The 24,175-nt window shown below is 38.7% G+C and overlaps 1 protein-coding gene across 1 annotated transcript; it reads right to left on the bottom strand.

Moving 5' to 3' along the window:
• Positions 1-16,657: 16,657 nt before the first annotated feature.
• Positions 16,658-24,175, bottom strand: si:ch1073-13h15.3 (inactive all-trans-retinol 13,14-reductase). Its single transcript, XM_044337984.1, has 11 exons — positions 23,954-24,175; positions 22,509-22,691; positions 21,624-21,865; positions 21,325-21,520; positions 20,024-20,221; positions 19,793-19,912; positions 19,570-19,708; positions 19,056-19,165; positions 18,630-18,796; positions 18,332-18,491; positions 16,658-17,981 (listed from the first exon to the last, which is right to left on the bottom strand). The coding sequence occupies exons 1-11, from the start codon at positions 24,108-24,110 to the stop codon at positions 17,812-17,814; spliced, it is 1,842 nt and encodes a 613-aa protein (XP_044193919.1). The 5' UTR covers positions 24,111-24,175; the 3' UTR covers positions 16,658-17,811.

Here is a 24,175-nt window from a genome sequence, read left to right on the forward strand (position 1 = left end):
CAGGTCAGAAATATACTGAGAAGCCAAACAGTTAAGTTCTTGTAAGCTTGTCATTAACATTTTCAGGCTGTAGAACAGAGTGTTGTTGAGGGCGTGAATGTGATAAAAAGAAGTGTTTCCCTTTTGTGAATAGTCTTCACTCATGCTTCTCAAATCAGGCAGCACTTTTCATGGCACCGAGTGTGTTCTAGTATATCAAAAGCAGCCGGTAATCACCTACTGACTTTGTTAACCTGGGTGGCAGTCAAAGGAAAGTCATAATCACTGGCTGACAGCTCCTATATTGCTTCCTCTAATTTTTCATCTTCAGTGACAGCGAGGTCTCAGGCCATGCCCACTGAAGCCCTGCGCTGTCATTAAAAAAACACAGAACTGTAATTTTTTCTGCACCGTTCTGTGCACCTGTACACGCGGTCGTGTTACACGGACACCTGGATAGTTCTGAAACCAGGTGATCTGCGTTCAAATTTTCTGATTTTTTACTGTCCCGTGTGGCGACTGGAATTTTAACAGAAGCTACATTGCCCCCCTGCAATTCTGCGTTTAACTGCATCTGTTAAAATGTCACATAAAGACAAAATATCCCCCCACAGTTTTCTGACATAACATTTTCTGTCTTTCTGTCAACTGTCCTTCAGTTACTTGATGTTGTGATCTACAGTATTTACTCTAAATGAGGTTAATCTTTGATCAGCAAGCATTAAAGTTTCCATATTCCCTTAATCTACCCTTAGTGCTTAGATGAGTGGAGAGGGCAGTGAGTGAATACAACAGTGAGTTTGAGTCCCATGCTTTTTTGCGTTGCGTAGGAGAGTTAGCTCAATAAACTCCCATCCTAAAATAAATGCAAAATTAGAGGGTTATATAGAGAAGGGAAAAACGGCCACTGGGCTTGGTTCTTGGCCCCACGCACACAGCAGCTGTGGAGTTTCTTGCCTTTCTCCTTTTTATTCCTGGTCTTCAGCCTGGATAGGTGAAGAGAGGGAAACAGCTGCATGGAAGTAAGAAGAGTGAGAAGGGAAAAGGTGGAGAGGAGTGATAAAAAAAAAAGAGATAGAAAGCGGCAGACAGATGCAGATGTTAGAGAAAGACAGAGAAGAGGGCAAAGAGAGGTGGAGGGAAACAGAAAGGCCAGCTGTGCTGCCTCCTCCTTGGTCCGATTTACTCAGTGTTTAAACAAAGATTTGAATGAAAGAGTAAATATAGAAAACTTGGGTGGTGTTCAAATGCAACCATTTCATGACAACCCTAGTTTCAATCCCCAGTAACATTTTTTTAAAAAGAATAAAAGCTCAGCTAAACTCACTCACTAAACTCACTAAACCCCAAACACAGATCCCTATCAAGACTTTCATATGTGAATGTCGATTGACAAAACCCTGATCTCTCTTAAAATAGGAAACAAACTGTTCATTCTGATTCATGGCTCTGTCACACCAGCATTTAAAAACAAAGAAAAACTGCCCAATCTGGCAACACTGTCCACAAAGACGCACGGATGAATTTTTGGGCCTTTAGTTGATGGAAGGCCCCAAAAGAAAGATTTTCCCAACTCATGGCTGCTGATACTGCTGTGATATTGGTTGAAATCTTGATTTACTCACATAGACTGGAAGCCCATTGGCAGGCTGGAAAGAAGATAAAAATAAATGGAAACTGTTTTCTAGTTCATCACATGTTCCATCTCAAATTTGATAAGACTCAAACGCAGGCACAGAAATCCTCCCGAACCTTTTCCAAACACCACTCTGTGCTCCTCCTACTTTGTCTTCTGCCTAATACCTTTTCCAGTTACATCCTTGTAAGGTGTGTAATGGCTGAGCCACAAATGTGTCCAAGAGTGACAAAACCAGATGGTTTTGGACGCTGGTGCTGCAACCTGAGCGAACATCGTCACTGCGGCGGCCAACAGTGTGATCGATATTCAGACTAAAACAAGTATCTCGCTGGAAATTTTCCTCAATGAAGACAAATGTGCACTATTCAGTGTGTGCTGTTCAGAGGTTTATAAAATTGTGCTTTTTTCTTCATCTATTCAGAAATTGTATATCTTTTATCTTTTATCGACACTTTTACTCAAGTGTTTGTTGGAGTAGGTTGAGATTCGGATGTGCAGAATCGCAAGTCTATGTTTAAAAGAGGCTCTTTTGCTGCCATAATTTACTAACAAAGATCAAGGGCTTTTTTATTCGAGGCGTTTCAGCACCCCTGGGTGTTTTACAATAGCTGTAGGTGCTTCTTGTAGCTTAATTTGGAGCCAAAAACCAGTTTGGGGTCCTTGCAAAAAGTACAGTAGGGGGCTAGGGGGTCACAAAGGCCCCCATTGAGAACTAAATAGGACTGCATTGTAATTTTTTATGATAGGGGAAAGTTAATGTGGAAAAGAGTGGCCCCTTTCATTGTTGTTGCACAACAATTCTTGTTAGCATGATGGATTTAAGGTTCTTCTTTTGGGGAAAAGTTAGAAGTATTTATATATCTTGACATCCAAATTAATTCATGTTTAATTTATGCTTGATCACTTGACACTATTGACAGATGTCTTGAGAAATGATGCATTGTGTGTAATTTTATAATGCAACAGGTGACATTGACGACTCAGTGTAAACTAGCTGTAAACACAACGCTGACATATTTCCTTTAAAAACTGATACAGTGAAGTTGTTAGCAAACAGTTGCCTATTTACACATCCAACAGATGTATAGCAACATTAGCATTTGATGAGTTTAAGTCCTTTTAGCTTGGTTTTGCTCTCCACTAAACATCACTTCAGATGCTAAATGTTCACCAGCTAGTCGCTAACTTTTTCTGTCTGCTGTTTGGTGCTGTGCAGGTAGGTCACTTTTACGAGCTCTTTTGTTGAAAACAGCTGCCTGCTGCGGCTGGAAATCACATTGATGAGAGCGGTGAGAGTCAACCAAAACAGTACGGACCAGGAAACCGAAACGATCAGCTGAAAGATGCAATAAAGCTCTGTAGAGCTGAGGAAACCCCAAACACTGTCGGGTGATAATTCTCTGCAGGTTTTTCACTACAAGCGACCTCTTTCACACCACACATAGTAAATTTATGCATTGTTAATATAAAATGCATTGGCTATAGCAGCTTTAAACAAGGCTTGCTATAAACTAATACATTCCCATAAGTGAAGCATATATGACAGAAGAGATTATTTGTGTGATCATTAATGGTAGTATAAATTTAGAGTGAGGTATCCTTCATTGAGAGACATCTGTTAAAGGAGAAGGAGCCTGACTAAGTGAAAGTAAACTGACTGGCATTAAATCTAACTAGAATTTTGTTTAGGGTATTTACTACCAGAGCCAAAAGTGCTGATTGTTGCCACTAGGCTTTTGCTGGTTCTTCAGCAGATTAAAGGCGAAGGCTCCCCAGTAACAGGGCTCCATAAAGCAGCCTGCTTCCCCTTAGCTAATGGGTAGCATACGGCATGTGAAGGGGTAAGGGTGCCAAAGATGGGGCTGCAGGTTTTAAACAGTTTCAAACAGGAGGAGATGTTGTTCTCTCTGTCCAACCTTGAATGTGTAAACGCTGACCCCCTGCCTGTATGAAACCTATTGGGGGAGGGGGCTTCAGGTCCATATGTACAACTCAGGGAGCTGGCAATTAGTCTTTATGAGATGCTGACATGACTGCATCCTTACATACGGGTATGTTGCGTGGCTGCTTATTTACAGTATAAGACAATCTGCAGTTCAAGATCTTTGCAACTCTATCCAAGTAGATATAAGCATGTTAGGCTGAAGTCTAAACGCCTTCTGTCGGTCATCTGGGGAAACACAATTCATGCGAAGCTGCTCACGTTTGGGGTGGGGTGCCCACATTCAACTGGGCAACACCTTAAAGACTAGAGAGATGTTAGAAGAGTTTAACCAGATTCAGCTCCAGTCAGGCCGGCCCACATGAAACTGAAAAATCTGGGTTAAGAGTCCACGTCACAGCTTAGCTGCAGCATCCTGGTATCATATCAGGGTTCTCCACTGCAGCTAAAGCTTTCATTTTAATGGCATGTTGCAACTGATTTACATTTTGTCACTTTTATGCTGATTTTGGTCATCTGTTCTGCAAAAAAAGTGAAGTGAATTGCAGTTATAGAATGATTTTTCGTACATTTCATGACAAGTTTTCTAGATGTTACGTGTGTCAGGAGATGCAAGCATCGCCCAGCCACCCTTATACTGAGAAACCTATGCAGACGTTGTAGAGGAACCTCAGTGTTTCAGCTGGGACGCAGACTTCAGAGGAAATTCCATGCAAGATACACAGAAGAGAAAGGAACCGACGCTCTGAGCCAAAAGGTTTAGGGATGGTAAGAAGGAACAACAGCTTTTAAGGTCTCCACGTCACATGTTTAACTACAATGAGCTCTGGTAGGGTTTAGGGTGAGTTGGGAGTGGGTGGGGGGTAAAGGATGCTCACGCTCTGATTGGTTCCAGCCGGTTGCCCATATTTAGATTAGTGTCATGTCCCTCCCTGGTTTGTGTTCAGCTGTGCGCTGGAATGAAAGGCAAGATGTCTGGTTGCTCTCTCTCTCTCCACATCACATCATGGAAACTCACCGAGAGCTCGTTCACTGGCTCCGAAACACACCTTGCTCTGTCATTTATTAGGTGTCTCTATCCTGGACAGACTTTACTTTTCCTGTTACTTTTCCTGGCTTGTGATAAGTACTGCAGCTGGAGATTGAATCATTTATCAACACGTTAGGTATCTTTTTTCCCTTGTAGCTCCAAAGCATCAGTTATGGTTGTAAGGAACACAGTTTTGGGAGTTATCTGTTTTTAGTGTCTGATTACAATCAGTACATATGAGTGTCCTTTTGGTTTTACACGTTAGGATGTAAGACTCATCCCTCTCTTTCCTACCATCTTTTTTTAAATGAAATAAAAAAGAATCATAAAAAAGGACAAACAGGGCCTGCATGCCTGAATGGGTCATGTTTGCTGGACACCACTAGCCTTTTTTTTTTAAACTTGACATTGCGTGTCATTCTGTTAGCTTGCCAAATGATCTTTTCTTTTTTTTTTTCTCTCCTCTGTCCACGTTTGCAAGCAAAAGAGGAGGTGCTCCTTCTTCTGTTTCTTTTTTCTCATTCTGTTTCTTCTTCTACTTATTCTTTGCGTTGCTCTGCCTGACATGAAGTATCAACTTTTCATTTCCCAGGCCTGCCACATCAACAAAGGGAGTATACTTGGCTGAGATGCAAAGAGGAGGAACAAAAACAGTGTCGAGACAAAAAATGTAAGAATCGACCACAGAGGGAAAAAAAAGGGAGGGGCAGTCCTTTCTGGCAAAATTGAGTTTGTATGGCGATGGAGGGTGAATATGCACTTACTGTACCCTCTGACACTGTTAACCTTCACTTAGTCCCACAGCTCTCGTTGGTGATGATGCTGCTACTGTTTCTGTACTGCACTGTGAATCTATTTCATCAATTTTTTTGAAAAATTATGAAAACAGAGAATCTAAATCAGAAAAAGAAGATCTATGCTGATAACATTTTGTTTAAATGAAACGTATTCTTCGCTACATGACAATTACAGTGTTTTTGATGAAGAAAACCTTTTTTTTGTGAGGCGAGGTCTAACACAGACTGAATCATCTTTGCAGTGTATCAAATATCAGATTTCATTAAAAACAGATGGTTTTAGTTTAAGCACATTTGTCTAGCCCAGGAAAGAATTTGGAGGTCCTATAATGGAAAATATAATCTGCAGACTACAAAAATATTAATGTACAGGATCTGATGTCACTATCTCTCATTCTGTTAGAATTAAGCACAATGGTTTAGATGTTGAGGAGGAAAGGTGGGGACGTCATCATCGGGTTATCAAGTTGCCACCTCCCAATTTCTGAATTGCTTCAGCGTGCGACCACAGAGGTGAGACTTTTCATTAAGTTTAATGGTTATACTTAACCTGATAATGACAGTGGTCACTCACGTTTAAGGCAGGATCCACAGCTTCCTGCTCCTTCAAACCCCTTCTGACTCTAACGACTGCACTTAAACAAACAAAGGGACCACTGCAGAGCCACCTGGGTTATTGTTGGGCTTAGCGACAAATTTTGCTTTCAGGATTCCCCCTTTTTTTTTCATTTTCTAGAAAACCTGCATATGAAATAAAAATATGTGGACCATGTGTGGAAAAAAAGAAACAAGGATAGCTCATTCTCCTGCAAAAAAAAAACTGTGATCTTGCATTTACAGTAGATGAAGAGATAATAGATATTAACCCCTGAGATTATGGAAGATGTAAACCTCCAGCACTGGACTCCTCTCAGCCCACTGCCTCTCCCTCAACATGTCGAGACACTCAACAGTCTGCATTCCTCCTCAGAACAGTTTTCCTGGAGCTCAGCCGCTTAACAAGGCACCATTACCGAATGCAATCTGCTTTCCCTATCATCGGCCAAGATTGAATAGGAAATAGTGAAGAAGGGGTAACACAATCTGTGGGGATGATGCTGTCTGTGTCCACTTCAGGGTTTCTACGCTCACCTTGCAGCTGTAGAAACACAAAGACTTATTTGCCATAAAGCAGACGTTAAGTAATTTAAGATTTCTTTATGCTTCATTTCTCTTTTTTTTCTCTTTGTCTGCCATATCCTCACTCTCCACCTCTGTGAACACATTTTGCTGTGTCCTCCCCTCTCTCTCTCTCTCTCTCTCTCCCTTAATTTTTTGTCCTGTCTCTACCTGCCTTGCGCATTGCTGAAGTTCTTCCTCTCTCTTTACACCCCCTGCCCCCCTATTCTAGCTTCCCCTTTAAGATCCCTCAGTAGTGGGAGGCAGAGAGCAGCACCCAGTTTAAAAGAATAACCACCCTGGGGCGTCCTTCCTGAGAGTTCACGGGGTAGGAGTCCAAACCGTGTGTTCGTAACATCATCAGACTCCACCTTCTCCCACCCCGCTAAACCCAGCCCTGTCCCACCCAGCCTCTCCCTGCCTTTTAGGAGTTTAATTTTTTTTTTTTTATAGGGAGACAAACGCCACACCATGAAATCATACAGTTTGTCTTTGGACTATGAGATTGATGGAGGTTGTTAGTCAATGTAAAGTAAAAAGCAGCATTGATTGTCATTTCTTGTGTAGCGTGGTTATTGTGTGCACATGCAGAGGTTTTTATTGTGTAGTTCACAGCAGTAAAAGCTGAAGAAAAGATTAAATGGCTGCTTTTGTAACAAATGTTCCAAAGTTTTTTGGTTCCATATTCATGAAATCTGATATAGTTTTCGCATTTTTATGTCCAAATGTTACCCAAAACGCAGGTAATATTCTCTAAGTGTTTATATTTTTTGAGGGAAAGGAACAAAGGAAAAGATGAAGCAGCAACATGAGAGAATGGCTGTAATAAATGCGAGAAGGGGAAACATCTTTTTGTTTCGTCCCTGCACATGAGTTCAATTCTTTAAGCATCTGGAATCACTTAAAGTTGTACTGCTCTGCACTGTGACTTCAGCTTCGGAAGCAAAACCTTAAGGAGGAAAAGTGAAAACAGTCAGTCCGCAGGACAAAAGCTTTTTTGGTTAGTTACAGATTTTAAAAAAATCTATATATGCCATTATAGACATACTGTTTTTAATCACCAAGAGGTTTTCTAATGGCAATTATCAGCCATGCTTACATTTTATTATGACTGATAGAGACCAAATTACTCAGAAAAACATTCCCAGCTACAGTACCTCACTGTGAAATGCTCCCAACACTCAACTCAAACCAGATTAATTTTACAGATAAAACCCAGTCAGCTATTTCAACTCTTTACAAATGCAATGTGAAAATGGTAAACGCGCACTAGTTATATATATCTTCACTGACAGCGTGATTGTGTCTTTACTTTGTACCTGTTTAAAAAAAACTTTTTTGTGGTTTGGCTTATAGGTGTGACTGTGTTTCTTCAGACAGTCACAGAGTAGAGTCAGACTGGAAGATCCAATAGAAGTATACAGAGGAATTTTGTTTGCACTACTGGTCAGTAATTTAAATAATTGATGATTTAGTCAACGACTAAGCTCAGTTTTGTGTCTGGAGAAAGCACCCCAAATCTATCATTATCATTTTGTTAATTCAATTTCAAATCTGAGCATTTTGTTGACTAAAAGACAATGAAGAGACAGTCAGAAAGAGAAGAATTTGGGTAAATAAGTATATTTACTCAAGTAATATACATAATAACAGTAAGATACTTGATCTTTATTTGATTATTTTCATTATGTGCAAATTTAAACTTTTATTCCACTACATTTCAGAGGGGAAATATAATATAATGTATATTTTACACTGCATGTATCTGACAGCTGTACTACGAGTTACTTTTGCAGATAAAGATTCTACAAACAAAACACATAAGTGTTTCAGATGTGATGTATTACTATAGATTACATTTCCCAAAAGTATAAAGCAGTCAGAATTCACTCCACTGTGACCAGCTACAATGTGAAAATGCTGCTTGCACACTAACTCATCAACATGTTTACTTACTTGTAAACCTACTCTTGATATTAAAGTACATTTTACAGATAATACATCTATAATTTTACTGAAGTACACTTTTAAATGCAGGACTTGTACTTGAAATAGAGGCGTTTTTCTCTGGTTTTGTTTAACCCAAAGATGTGAATACTTTGACAAAACAATCCTAACTTACCATGCACATCTAGCTTCTAGCTTTTTTCTGGAGCTTTCAATGTCTGGCTAAGTAAGTGAACCTTGAGTTAAGATTATATTTAGGTAAATTACTATTTCCAAGGTCCAAGATCAGGATAGTTATCATTCATGAATTCCTGTCGTAGATACAAAGATAAGCCTCATTCTTTGTTTTGCACGTATGTGTGTGTGTGTGTGTGTGTGTGTGTGTGTGTGTGTGTGTGTGTGTGTGTGTGTAAAACAGAGAGAGAAAGTGTAGCTCCAGGACCTTTAGGGCAGTATAAGTCATAACAAGTTACCTGTAGCCATATTCCACCCACAAACATCTCAACTAGCTATACAATCTCTACAACATGAGCACTCCACAGTTCTCGAATGGTTTAATGAATCAATACATGAAAATGTGCTGTTTTTTTTAATTTGGCCCTACATAAAATAACTCTATGTCCTCCACATTCTGTGTAAAAAGTAAACTTTTTACTCCTGAGCCCGACACTCCCAACTTATTTAAAAATGTTCTGTGTTGAGGAATGGTCATCTGATGAAAGGAAAAACTCTCGGACCAGAGTGAGTCTCTCATTGTGGTCTAAGTTATGTCTTTGTCTTTAGGGCAGCACTTTCACTGGAACAGTTTAATCACACTGGACCTGCTGGAACACCAAACACTTGAGTATAGACAGGATGAATCATCTTGTCAGGACAAACAAACCTCAGTCTTTCCTCTTTCTTTATCTCAGATTGTGTCTGGAGTTGAGAGGCCATAGCTGAAAATGGACAGTTAAAGGGCACATAACATGCTTTTTATGTTTTCTTGTCATGCGTATAGTGTTATAATGTGAATGTATGTAAAAATGCTCCCTGAAAGCCTGCTCTGAATGCTTCCCCATCAAACTGACATCAGATTGTTCGTACATGCCCACAAATGGCCATCTGCTCCGTAGCCTTTGTTGCTAAGGTTGTTCCATGAGTTTTTTGAGTCATCCACTCGCATATTTCAGATCGGATTTCATCTTGAACGTATACTGATGTATTTGAGAAGTTGACATTTTGAGTAAAAAATTAGAAAAAGAAGTGAATCCTACTACTACTGTTTGTTTATGTTGCCTCCGGTGTGGCCAGAAGTCTGCTGAGGGGCAACTTCCTGAAGCTGGCCAATCAGAACAGAGTGGGCTAATCAGGAGGAGGGTCTTAAAGAGACAGGAGCTAAAACGGCCTGTTTCAGACAGAGACTGAACTGGGGGGCTACATAAAGGGTCAGTAAGATAAATAAGGAGGTTTTTTAACTATAAATAATGCAAAGATATTCCAGTAGAGCCCCTGAATAAAAATATAGACCTGGAAATGTGCATATTATGTGTTCTTTAAAATGTTTATAAAGCTAAAAATCTGCTAAAATGAATATTCCAGAAACCCATGTCTGAGACACTTAACATGGAGCGTAAACTGGGGGGGTCATCCTGCCAGTATGGCCTCTGTGCTGAAGTAAAAACATGTAGGTACGACCCCTCTGGGATCATCATGCTGTGAGGCCTATGGCCTGTGAGCTAAGGCCAGAAAAAACTGCCCCTCCCAATGGGAGAGCAAAGCCTTCACTTGAGATTTCACAGGAGATTGCTGAGGAATTAGTGTCAGTCAGCTGGAGACCGGAGCTGAGACATAACAGATGACATCCCAAAACCGTGCCTGCGTGTTTGCTCTGTGAGTTTTTGTCTTAACCTCAAAGCAATCACATTGGCACATCGTGTATTGCTTTTGCTTCTATTATCAACACATAATTTGACCATAAACACCACTGATAGACAAAAAATATCAAACTGAATTAAAAGACATGCAAGATCTCTGAGGAAATTGAGGATGCCACCTTCTGGCCAAATGTTTCTCATATCTGTGTTAAGTGTAAAAGTCAACAGTGGGTGTGTGAAGAACAAGACCTCAGCATGTGTCAGCAAACTGTGGAACATTTTGGAAGCAGTCTGTGGAAAAAAAATCGGCTCTGTAACAAATCTTGAAAAGTTTAATGAAATGAAGAAAACCTACTGCCAATGTGCCAGTCATGTTGCATCCCATGTCTATAAATAGTTCATTTTGCTGATTTTAAACATGTTTGAAGCTAATTTTTACAACCTCAGTGGACCGTTTTAATGGTTCAACAACATCCTGTTAGTTTCCTTCACAACTTAGAAAGTTTTATTCAGATAAAGGAAATGCTCCACGTAAAAAACTCTACAGTATGTTGTCTGTATCTAAACCATGTGTTGAGGAGTCATCCCCTAATGAGGGTTGGCTAGGATTACACCCACAGAAGAGCCCCCTCTAGTGCATACTGTCTCAAGCATTACAAAAACATTAAGCTCACACCAACTTCACAAGCTGGCTCACCATGTAAACACAGAGCAGACAGAGCAGTGACGAATGCGGATGCATACGAGCGGTGGGGGTTTCTCGGTGGAGGGGTGGGCGTATTTGACGGGGAAGGTGGAGAAGGGTGGGAGAACTTCAAGATTAAATGGTGAAATGTGAGATCTGGATCATGTCTCAAGCATCTGCTGAGAGGAGGAGCCACAGTCACATAGTGCAGATGGGTGTGAAAGAACGAAGAGTTTAACTCTTTCATTCAACCACAAGATCATTATAATTGGTATTACATGGGGTTCTTCCTCTTCGTATGCAAGATACATGACAGATTGAATGAGTATTAACATCTGCAGTGTAATAATTGATATGTAACACTTCCAAACTCTTCCTTAACTGGAGAACTTTCTAACATTGTCGGTGTTGGATTAAAGCCAGAGACTCTTATCTGCGATACAGTGTAAACTATGATCACGATAGAGTGCGGCTTTGTGGTTTAGCAGGTGGTGATTACTTTTGTTTTTCTCTATAACAACGTGTGACTCCGCTTCACTTTGTTGCACTGCTTCAAATAAATAGACGGAAACGTCGGGTTGAAGTGGGATCTCTTCGTGTTATTGTTGGGAACTGTAAAGGCAACCTGGATGTCAAAGGTCAGCTGTTTGTTGTAGACAGGTGCAGGGCTGGATTAAGGTTTAAAAGGCATTTCTTTGCCTTTCAGTATGATGATTAGAGTTAAAACAACTGACAGAAAAGTAATCAGCAATTATTTATATTTATGCATTTAATGTTTACTTATATAGGGACAAGTATATAGCATGAACTAATGCCACATATCACAGCATTTACAGCCTGAGCTAGTTTGCAATGCCCGTCCCTAGATGGGCTTTTAAAATACATAAAACTCAATAATAAAATACATATGGAACTACACAAAACACAAAACAGTACATATACATAGTGAACATTAAAGCACAAAACACAAAACTCAACAAAAGCACAAAACACAATTACTCGATTTTGATAATCATCTTTTTTTCTAACAAATATGCCAAAAATTGCTGGTTTCAGCTTCTCAAATGTGATGATTTAATGCTTTTCTTTGCCATAAATTACATTTAAATATATGACCTTTGACCCTGGGGGAATTATAACAAGAATTCTTCACATTTTTTACATTTTATAGACAAAATGATTAATTGATGAATGAATAATGAAAATAACTGCAGCTGTGCTAATAATAAAATCTACTCTCTCATACTTCTAAGTGGAGCAGGACTGTTGAGTCCTTATTATGACTCATTTGTATATATACAATATATACACACTGCTTTGAAGAAAGTTGAGCTACAAATGTTCTCCTTTTTCTGGGCCTCTAGAAACCTGCCTCCTCTCTTTCTTCGCTCTCTCTCTCTCTCTCTCTCTCTCAAATCCAAACTCCGACATACGACATAATTTACAATCAAATCTGCAGAGCAGCTACACAGGAAATATTACAAACAGCTGAAAAGGCAAAGTAGAGGCCTGCCAAAACACATTCCTATATTCTAATTCTGATGGTAGGCTGAGAAGGAGCGAGACTGACTTAGTGAGTGAGTTCAGTCTTCCAAGGTGCCATCATGACGAATTCAAATCCGTGGCACGTGGTTCACGGTGTATGGGGACGAACCAAAGATGAGTCACTGTAGACGTGTTAAAATAAAGCCTTTGTGGGAAAAGATGCTCAAATGAAAAGTGCCGCTTGCATGTACAACACTTGCCAGCACATTCAACAATCAAGCACTTCAAAAAAGCTGCTAAGATTTACATCTGTCTGGCTTTCTCTGGACACAGGGGTGTGGCAAATATGAGGGAGTTAATCAGCATTGTTTTGACCTCTGAAATGCAGGAGCATTGAAACTATGCTGTTGTGACCTGTAGATATAACAATGACATGACTCACTAGTGTCTAGAACAGAGACAGAAGAACTAACTAAAGGATAAACGTATTGGTCTGAGCTATAACTGCGCAGACATGTCGACTTGAGCAAACTAGTAGTGTTTCAGATTGTAGGAAGGTTTTCAAGCAGCATAGAGAATTGGGGAAACTGCCATTTTCCTTGGATTTTCCATTTAGCTCAACAGAAAGTTGGCCTCAAGCCGCAGCTTTCAGCCAACATTGGAGACGAGGTCTGTGATCTGTGCAGAGCAGGAAAACAGCCACAGTTGGATTCGGTTTAATCCAAAGACACAAACATGAAGTTTTCAGTTTTATTCTCTTTCCTGTGGAAACATAACTATGTGCCTTTCACATGTGGTGAAATTTAAAGTTGGTATGAAAAACCAATCAAGAGCATTGAACATTACTAAAAGATGGTAGGTAAGTGAGAGTGACTCCTAAAAAAAAAAAAAAGGGTGTTGTTTTTAATCACCTGCTCACGCCTGTAAGCCCAGTCTGATCATGGGTTCTATCTTCAGACTGGGTCTCTTCTCATCTCGGGCCGTCTGAAACTTTCTTATGAGCGTCTTCAGATTGGTAGCAGCTGTGGCTGTTGGCTGGGTTCAAGCTGTGGGAGGCTGCAACAGGCCAGTGGGGAGGAGCTCCAACATCTGGAAAAGAAAGAAAGCTGGCTGAAGCACAGAGACGAGAGCCCAGCAACACGAATACTCCCTGAGCCAATCCTGCCACTACATTGTGTGCGACTTTACTGTTTTCTTTATGTAAATAAAAGGTTTCAGGTGCCAGTGTTGTTGGATTACCACTGAACCACAGCTTCTGCAATAATTATTTCATTTAAAAGTGGCTGGGTAGAAAGTGAAAAATAGAAGGGACGAAACAGTGGAAAGAGTGGACTGCTGTTGTTAAGATCCGACCCTGTGGGCCTCTCCTGATGTAAGAGCGTGTCTAAACATGTGGGAGCTGCCTGCAAGAGGAAAAAAGAGGAAAGGGGGTGGAAGTGGAGTTTGTGTTGGTCAAGAAAAACTTAAATTCCTCCTTAAATGTGTTTATTTTAGCTGGGAAGATTTACTTTTTTTACACTAGTGAAACGACAGATTTCCCCTCTTGTCTCTGTTCTCTGTATTGGTAATTAAAAAGAAATATCGTGTCTCAACAATGTTAAGAGGTTTTCTAGTTTCAAAATAGTCTAAAAATGAGGTGAATGAAGTGGCAAACTACACAATGATGAATTTCCCATTTCACTGAAGCAGTGGTTCTGTATAAAAGGGGATGAACTGTGCCCTCTAGTCAGTGACTGTTAGGAGGGATCACAGCCACCATCACAAACCAAAATTAATCATATTTTCATTCTTTTTCTTAGAATAAATATGAGTACCTTTTTAATAAGACATAATTTATAAAGGGTGTATAAGTGGTGACTAAAGGATTTATTGTTTAGTTTAGTTTAGTTGAGTTTAGTTTAGTTTAATTTAGCACAAACATGTCAAGGATAACACAATAAATTCTTAGACTATAAGATTTATTTCAATTGTGGTTCTTGGTACAAAAATAACAAGGATGCAGCTGACCATCCGACATCATATTACCAACAAACTAGCACAATTAATACCTATATCATCAGTAAAAAATAGTCCAAACATCCAAAAATGAATTGTAAAAAAAACAAAACATACAAATTTTAACTACAATGGTGGGCTTACAAAAAATGACAGTTTATGCCTTCTCATAAACCATCATTTTAAATTATTTTTAAAATTGTTTTTTAAATTGTGGTGGTCACTTATTGTTTTAATTTCCAAAAGTAACTGCATTACCATGTCAGTATTAAATCTCAGCGAGATCAAGTTAGCAGCAGTAGTCTGGTGGGGAAGTGGTCTTTGAGATAGTAATGGATAATAATAAAATTAACAATTTATAGATCAGTGATAAGCTGTTAATGAGGATATTTTTAGGTGATTGTGAAATCGGGTTAGCTTACTTTGTCTTTTAATCTCCTATCACATAATTGATCTATAAAACATTAATAAATTACTCATTAACCATTAATAAGGCCATTATGTACAATTTACAAACACTTTATAAAGAATCCCTTATACTCTTAGGTGGCTATAGTTCATATTTTTACAATAACGATGGATCACATGACTACTTACATGTTAAAGAGGTCACTCATGAAGAAAAAACCCACATAGATTTATCACTCAGCTCTGCAGCATCCCTGAGCTTTTTCTACTGAGCTTTTTTAAGATCTCTAAGCTCTTTGTTTTGGTTTTACACCCACAACTTTACTGATTTGTTTCACTTTCACTCATAGTGTCATATTCCACTGTTCACTATCTACCCAGCACCAAATGGCAGAGAGACAAAATTAGCAACTATCTGGTGAACATAGTGGAGCATTTAGCAGCTCAGGAGCTGGTGGAGACCAAAACCAGAGCTAAAAGGAGGCTGAACATTGGACTTATATTCACCAAGTGGCCAGAAACACGACTAAAAATAAATGCTAATGTTGCCTCATTTGTGCTAGATATGTAAATAAGCAAATGTTTGTCATGTTCTTCAATATTGTGTTTACCGCTTATTTCCACTGCCTCCAAGTGGCCAAAAAATCAGTTGAAGCAGGTTTAAGTATCTTATTTTCTATATCACTGACATCTGTTTCATTGTATACATATACATATATATTTCATGCTATGTGCTACATATGAAATGAATTAACTAATGATAGGATAAAAAAGGATGAGTTAATCTATTCCAGAGCTCAAAAGTTGGGTAAACTGAGTTTTACCCTCCTCCACCACCTCCTTTGTTTATGGCTTTGTGAGTCAGTCAGAGCTCAGTATAGGAAAGTAAGAGCTACTGTAGATGTAACATTTATTTTCGGCGAAGTTGTGCACTTAATCTAGCCATGGTAATTATATGGTGTGGTCTACTGAACTTCCAGCCAGGCAAGTCAATATAATTAACTTTTCTCCCTCCCATTTTGCTCCTCGTGCCTTGAACCTGCCTTAGTTAGGCCTTTTTTTATTCCAGTATTGAAAGAAAAAAAATGGTAACAGTAGCTAACAGTAGCATGTAGTAGCAGTGAGAGTATTTTCTAGGCTTACACAGCAGAGGGATGGAGGTTAAGAGAGCGAGAGAGGTATTGGCATCCCACTGGCTGCCTGGACAGAAGGGGCATTCATCCCCTCGGATCCCCCCGGTCGTCTCCTTGAGACCACAGTTTGTCAGCCAATATGCTCACCGTTTACTGAGGAAATGTTCACTTAGTACAGGAAGTCTGAGGTTTCCCCCTATATGTTTGATTTCAAGAGTTAACCAAACAACACTGGGGTTAGAAGTCAGGTCAGAACAACATAGGTGGGAACTAAACTCAGAGGGGCTTTAAAATCTCAATTCACCAGAGACTGAGAGATCTAACGATTCTTAATAGATAAATAATTGATTATAGGCGATATTTGATTTAATCATATGATCATAGATTAAGGCCTCTAACTGTATTTTTTGTTATATTAAAAACTCTTTGCATCTTTGAGGGAAACAATTTGGTATTTAACAATGACTAGATTGGCGTAATCTGCCAATCTAGTCATTGTTCAAAGAGGGACAATCCAAAGCTAACGATGATATCTTTCTATAACATATCCAGTGTTCATATAGATCTTTGTCAGTTTTTGCACACTGAAAATGTGGGATTGGATTGACTTGTTTTATCAAGTTTATTGAGCATATATGACAAAAATACAGATACGTGTGTATTATGTGCATTGCAAAAATGACTAAGCTTTGAAAAAAAAAGATAAACTCTACATTAGGAAAAAAATCTGTACATATAGTCTATCACAAAAACAGGCATTACAAAATCTTTATAAATCAAGGCAGTTGGTATCATACAAGTATACTAATGATCGAGCATTTTTGATTTTTCTTAGTTTTATAATGCAATGAGATAACATTACTTGAAACCAATATAATACAGTAAAATTGTTCCCCCAATACACTTGAAGGTCAGAATATAAATCAAAAGAATTAAGCATTTTACATAGGACATAAATAAGACAATAAAATAAAGTTCTTTTCTTCTCATGATTAACGGCCAACCTGTGAAACTTTGCAAATACTGAGAAGAATCGAAATATTCCTGCAGCCGCAAAACCCAACAAAACCATTTACACCCCCCGGCCAATTAAATGCAATGACTGCAGTATTGCAATTTTAAAAATGTTATTGAGAAGCTGCATGCCTCATTGTGTGGCCTCCCAATTGAATTATAACGATCTAAAGTCATTTCTAAGTACCTGGTAGATCATTGACCAGCATAGGCAACAACCTCAAAAGCAAACAAAGTGAGAACATGTGGAAGCTCTAAAGGTAACTAATTAGTAATCAAAACTCACAGGTAGCTAAGTGTGATTAAATATGAAAAAATACTGACTTTTTATGAGAGTTATGAGTTATTATGAGTTATTATAAATATATATATAGGATAGATTAACAGACTTAAGGATGCACCAGGCACACACAAAGATTATTCTGGATTATTTTAGAGTCAAAGTTCTCACACTTAGCCATGCTTAAGTTAATTGACAAGCCTGACTGTGTATAGTGTGACAAAAAAAAACCTCTCATCACTTCTTGAAAAGACAACTATTTGTGAAGTTTTCAGATTTGAATCTGCTAGATTGATATCCAGTCAGAAAATGCTTTGAATATTTTCCTTTTAGTATAAACAGAATATTAAATCAATTCCTGTCTGAACTGTCAGAAAAAGGCACTATTGGATTTATCAGAACAATCAAGGGTCCAGGTTTGTGCAGTTTTACTTTTGTCCTTTAGGGGAAGTAGAGAGCGCTCTCACTGTAGTTTCTTCTTAGCCAGCTGGGCCAGCTCTCTGGCTTTCCTCCTCTTGAGCTTCTTCTTAAGAAAGAGCAAGTCGATGTAGACAATGTGATCTAACACCGTAGAGGCGCAGAGGAGTCCACCATGTAGAGCACCTGCAATTCCACAACTGAACACATCTTGGCCTGAAACAGACAGACAGATACAACTTACTGGATGAAACAAGGCTGCCTGTGGCCTGGATTCAAATCCCTGTCTGTTTTTCCCTTTAGATAATGTTTCAACCTTTGAGAGAGATTAAAACTCGTTTATCTTTGTTACCTAGTCTTACAGTAAAGTGTTTTAACTGTACCACTGAACAAATCCAGCAAAAACTGGCTAGTTCAGCATGAAAAAAAACTACACTGCAGAGAATTTTCACATTTCAATCAACCTGAGGATTTGTTCAGACATTTTCACTCAATCACAAAACACAAAGGACTGAATGTGCAAAAGTGTTTTTAACATTAAAACTTGTTTGTAAAATTGTTCATACCTGAGAGGTAGAGGTTTTTGACAGGGGTGTTGCACCTGTTCCTTGCCACGGCCTCAGCGTCAAAACGATCCAGGTTGTGCTCAGCGGAGTACATGGCGCCACGCTGCGCACCCAGGTAGTGCATGTTGGTCAGTGGAGTCGCCACATCCTGGAAAACCAGCTAGAAAACAATTCATACAGATATTTTAATGTCTTAAAAGCCACGGGCAACCTACTGTAACAAAACAATAATGACAAATTAAATATTGTACAAAACATACAACATATAATATGTGAAAGAGAATGACTGCACTTGTACCTTGTCTTTGATTTTAGGGAATAAAGTGCAGGCCCAGTCAAAGAGGTTTTTGGCGAATCTCATTTTGTAGTTGTAGTATTCATCACCCCTTTTGCGGACGGTGGTGTCCTTCCATTCCTCAAACCATTCATACTTCACCATCGTCAGTATTGTCATGCAAGATTTTCCTGTCAACATGAAACAAAACATCAGTCACACCTACTGAGCATGCATGGACACTTAGGTGTGATCTTATCTGGTGTTTTCAGTGAGATCTTATCTAAACACACAAAGATATTATAATTCTATAGTGGCTGTACATCTTTAAAATATGATAATATTCATTTTAGGCACATCTTTCATGTTAGCACATCCTTTCTTCAGAGCGTCACTTCCTACCACCACTATTATTGGTAACAGTAGAAGAAGCAGTGTGTTGGTTTGTACCAGGGTGTCTTAGTTTGGCCTCTGGGTCTTTGGAAGATGGCATTGTGATGAACATCATGGGAATGTTATCTGGTGCTTCCTCTTTGCTCAATGCAAAGAAGTCCTCCATCCTAAAAAAAAAAAAAAAGAAAAAAAAGTAAGATGAACTAATGAAAACAAACCACAAGTAATGGTATTTAAATCCTGCAGTTGAAACCAGACTGATGCTCTTCTCCATCTAGAGGACAAACTGGGAACTCTAACTTGGTATATGTCACATAAAAATATGGTTCAAAAATATCAAAATATGGTCAAAAATATTCAGTTACAGATGTGGATGGAATAAAAGTTGACTCATGAGAAAAATAATAAATGTGTAAATGTTCCTGGGAGCAGGCCTGCATCAAGGGAATATTTTTGATTTTTTTTTTATTTTGAAGTTGATTGTATCTCTACTTCTTATACAACAGCGCCTCCTTGTGGTGACTAAACGCCACCTCTCCACTCAGTGTTCAGTAGTGCTCTGCACACTTACGATTTGTCCATATCGTTGTTTTTGAACAGCCAGAAGTTGGTGGACTCGAGGCCCAACTCCTCTTGAGTTCCATCAAAGCCAGAGAAGACCAAGAATGATCCTCTGCCGTGTTTCATCATGTCCAGTCTTCCCTGAATATCTGTAACATTGGGAAGTTTAGAATAACCTCAAAAGTTCTTTACTAGTGTCATGGCTTTACTTCAAAATCAGTCCAGTTGCTCACCTGGCTTTACTTGAATCTCAGGAGGAAGAAGTTTCTGGAAAGTGGTGAAGATGCCACAGTTTGAGACGACCACAGGTGCATGAACCTCCACTTCCTCCTGACCCTTCCTCACTTTCACACCTGTCACATGACACAAAAGAAGGAGACGTCAGTTCAGTCTGTCTCATCTTCGGTACAATGTTACCTGGAGAGTATCATCTCTTTAACAGGTGACTTGGATTCACTCCTCACCATAAGCTGCTCCCTTGTCATTGACCAGGATCTGGGAGACAGGAGCTCTGACCAGACAGTTTCCTCCATATTTCTGGATGGTACGGATGATGTGGAAGGCGATCTCACTGGCACCGCCTTTAGGATAGTAGGCACCTCGTTTGTAGTGATGAACCAGGAGGGCGTTGATCAGAATACTGGAGTCCTTCGGTGGCACACCTAAACATATACAGAATAAGGGCCTAATATTTACTTACATTCAATTCTTTCTTTTAATCATAATCTCATTTTATTCCATCCATCAATAACAAGTCTGCTCATACAATTACATATTGAAATATCAGATTTACGTCAGAGCTTATAATCAGTAAAATATCAGATTAATGTTCCCAAATATTATAACTTGAACATGAATTGTGTGTCTCTTGCAACATTTATAACAAAGCCGTGGTGAAGAATGAAGAAACTGAACTCAGAGGTTATTAGGACAGTGATGTTTTTTATTGTCTTGGCTCTGAAATGGTAACTATGAGATTAAGTGGAAGAGTTTGAGCTTAGATTTTAGGGTGTTCACGTCCATGTTAAGTGAACATTGTAGGACTAGTAACGCTTTTTATACTGTACATTGTCCACTTTTAGAACAGTCTCAGGACAATGATCTCAATCATAATCTGATCCAAGACCAAGATTTCAACCTGTAATGGACTACAAATAACATTCAACCTAATATGAGCTTAAACCTTATTTAAGCTTGGTTTAGAGCTGCAACTATTAATCAGTTAGTTGCCAATTAATTCAATTGCCAACTATTCTGATAGTTAATCGTTTTGAGTAATTCTTTAAGAGGAAAATTCTCCAAATTCTCTGATTCCAGCCTCTCAAATTTGAATGTTTTCTGGTTTCTTTAGTCCTCTGTGACAGTAAACCGAATATCTTTGGGTTGTGGACTGTTGGTCACGACAAAACAAGACATTCCGGGACGTCACCTTGGGCTCTGGGAAACAGTGATTGACATTTTATGAGCCAAACAACTAATCAATTAATCAAGAAAATAATTACAGACTTATCGATAATTAAAATAATCATTAATTGCAGCTCTATTCTGGTTACTTGTCCCCTGAAAATGAGGGAACTGTATGCAAAGGATATACAGTAGTTCCTACAGTTTTTATCTCAAATTAAAGCTAAGAGTCAGCAGTTCAACCTCATAGTCATTATTTTGTTTCAAATCCAGTGTGCTAGAGCCAACACATCACAAAATGTGTCTGTCCTAAAACTTTCTGACTGCTCTTTACTTCAGGTTGAGGTTTTTAAGGACCCACCATAGAAGAGATAAGAAAAGATGACATGGAGATCCTTGTTGCTGGTCAGGGTGTTCACCAAGTCTGTTGCGCATGTGCCAGAGAGTTTGAAAACTGGGGAGACGAGGTCTGCGATGCCTGACTTCAACAAGAATAATGACACCCACTGTGGGATCAGCTTTAGAGTTGCCAGGTAGTGGGTCTTCTTAGCTGAGATCTGATGGAAAACGGAGGAAGTTTGGAAGGGATTAGAAGTTCATACGTTGTTTTTTTTTTGGATAGATGACTGATTGAAATATGTGTCCACTAGCTAACTGTACCTTCATGAGTTTGAAGAACGTCTCGATGGCCTCCGTGTCATCAGGGAATTGCTTCAACAGGTGGGCTTTCATTTCAGTTTTCCCAGAGAAGATGGTGTACTCTCGTTTCTCATCGCCCTGGCCAATCTGAATGGTGTCAAAATGTTGATTCAGCCTCTGGAACTCCAGCTGGCCCTCAGAGATCTGGTCGAAGGCGATACGCAACAGACTGTTTTCATGGAGCTGACCGATGTAGTGAAGCCCTGGAGGAGAGAGAGAGGAAATGGTTATTTTTGTAGATTTTGAAGTACTTTTTTTCTCAAAGGTTATAACAGCCAAGATAAAGAGTCCTCACCGCATCTATTTTAAATACCCTTGTGTGTTGTTCCACATTTTATAGGATGTCATACTGCTTATGCATATAGGAACAAAAATGTATTGTGCAGCCATTAAAATGTTGTAAATTTAGTTTAAACATCCATCCAGCTTTCAGACTAACTAAATCAAGGGCAGTTTTTAGTGATCTGGAAACCTCTAATTAGTTAGATAATCCTCAGTGCGGCTCAGTTTGCAAGCAGCAGACACCTCAGCTGAGTTATGAAGCCAAAGTGTCTTTATCTTTAATACTTTTAATTTCCTGCCTTGAAAAAATCTCTAACTCTTTTTAACAAGCCCCAACTTCCCTATCATCAGAAACGATTAAATAAAGTATAATATAAGGAATATCCCTATCCCTATCCCCCTGTCAGCTGAGGTAACAGCACATTTTTGTGGATTTTGTGGCTCCAATATCTGCCATATAGTGACAAGTGAAAACTCAATTTAAATCTTCAAATCATTCCTTTTTTTTCATAAACAGTCTTGCATTGAATGCCCCATTGGAAGCTATAACACAACTTCTCTTACCAACATCAAACTCAAAGCCTTTCTCTATGTAGGTGTGGCAGCAGCCTCCTGCCTGGTCGTGTTGCTCTAGAACCAGGACTTTCTTCCCTGCTTTGGCCAGTGTGGCTCCAGCTGTCAGCCCGCCAATACCACTACCGATGACAATGACATCCAGGTTCTCGGGCACCTTGTCAACACTGAAACCTGAACAGAAACAATTATATAACAAATACAGAACTGATGTTAACGAGGTAAATGTGTACAGACAGTTTTAATACAGATGCATTGTAAACATTATCCTGAGCAAGTGCAGAATCTGAGACATTAAAATGTGTTTCATAATGTTTGGTTATATAATACAGTCTGAAGGTTGCAGTGCACACTTCTCCTGTCGTAAATATGTGGCTGCTGAACTAATTCCTGTATCTGTGTTCTCCTGTCGGCAATAAACAGCAGATTAGACTGCTAACATAATCTTTTGGTCATAATCTAATTAAGATAAAACACACATGAAAAGCAATTATTGTACAATTGTTAATTTATGACACGGCAAACAGATAATTTAGATAAAACTATATTGTTAGCAAGGATCACTAGTTGTAAGAACTATAATAATTTGTATTTTATCAAAGAAAGGTAAACTGAGAGAAGATTACTTTCTGACACCTTGAAATTCTTAATTTCATGTCAAATCATAAGATGAAAGATACAAGTAAGTAAAATTTATTTATATAGCACATTACAATATTGATATTACAATATATGATAAAAGAAAGACAAAGCAATAGCCTATATATGATTTTTTTAAATTAAAAAATAAAATAAAATAAGATAGAGAAATAATTGGATTAAAAGAACACTACAACTCAAAAGCATTTTTAAAAAGGTTTAACATTCAAAACATTAATTATAAATTTTATACACAGTATCCTGTTTTTTGTTTATCCTGTACTTTTGCCTTTAAATACTCATTAGCTAAATTTAGCTAGTTTACCATTAGCTTGGGTAATTATAACTACATTCATTTGATTCGGTGTAAGTGGAGACTTTTAGTACAGAAGAAAATGTGAGTAAAATGTTTTAATTATTACAAAATGGTCAAACTTATAACTGTGATATGGTGTATATTTAATGCTAATCTTCAGACAGACTAGCAAGCTATTATACTGAACTTAAAATTAGGATAGTCCATATCCATCGCCAGCACTTTGGTACTTTAATGTCATTTTTCAGTGTGCATTCAGATTGGGAGGATGAGTATTAGAGCTGTTTTCAGTTGACTGTTGTTTCATATCATAACATATTCATGTAACATAATTATTAAATGTATTGTATCTTCTTAAATTGTGTATTTACCAGTAAATAAACTTCTTTATCAAAATATTGCATCACATTGTCTCACTATGATGTTGCATTCAAGCATTTTGATAATCATGACTCCTTCAACACAACTGCAGTGACTTTACCTTGCTTGATGACTTTGTCCCGCTTCTTCTGATCATACTCACGAGGTCCAGGTGGTCTCACTGACTCCAGCGAGAAAGGGCTCCGTTTCCCAAACAGATACCAGTACGTACCCCCTGCCCATATAACAAACCACACTAAGAAAATCAAGAGCCACATTGTGGAGACGATCAAGTCACTGTAAGTTGGTTCAGTGTTGTCTGTAGCAGAGTTTCACAACAGCA

Source organism: Thunnus albacares, chromosome 20 (genome assembly GCF_914725855.1).
Source record: "Thunnus albacares chromosome 20, fThuAlb1.1, whole genome shotgun sequence".
In the NCBI taxonomy this organism is placed as follows: Eukaryota; Metazoa; Chordata; class Actinopteri; order Scombriformes; family Scombridae; genus Thunnus; species Thunnus albacares.

Excerpts from the sequence above, each read along its gene's own strand:
- si:ch1073-13h15.3 (XM_044337984.1), bottom strand. The coding sequence starts at position 24,110 with ATGTGGCTCTTGATTTTCTTAGTGTGGTTTGTTATATGGGCAGGGGGT. Across the intron at positions 19,709-19,792 it reads TGAGATTCAAGTAAAGCCAG|ATATTCAGGGAAGACTGGAC; the intron begins GTGAGCAACTGG and ends CCAATGTTACAG. Across the intron at positions 19,166-19,569 it reads AACAACGATATGGACAAATC|GATGGAGGACTTCTTTGCAT; the intron begins GTAAGTGTGCAG and ends TTTTTTTTTTAG.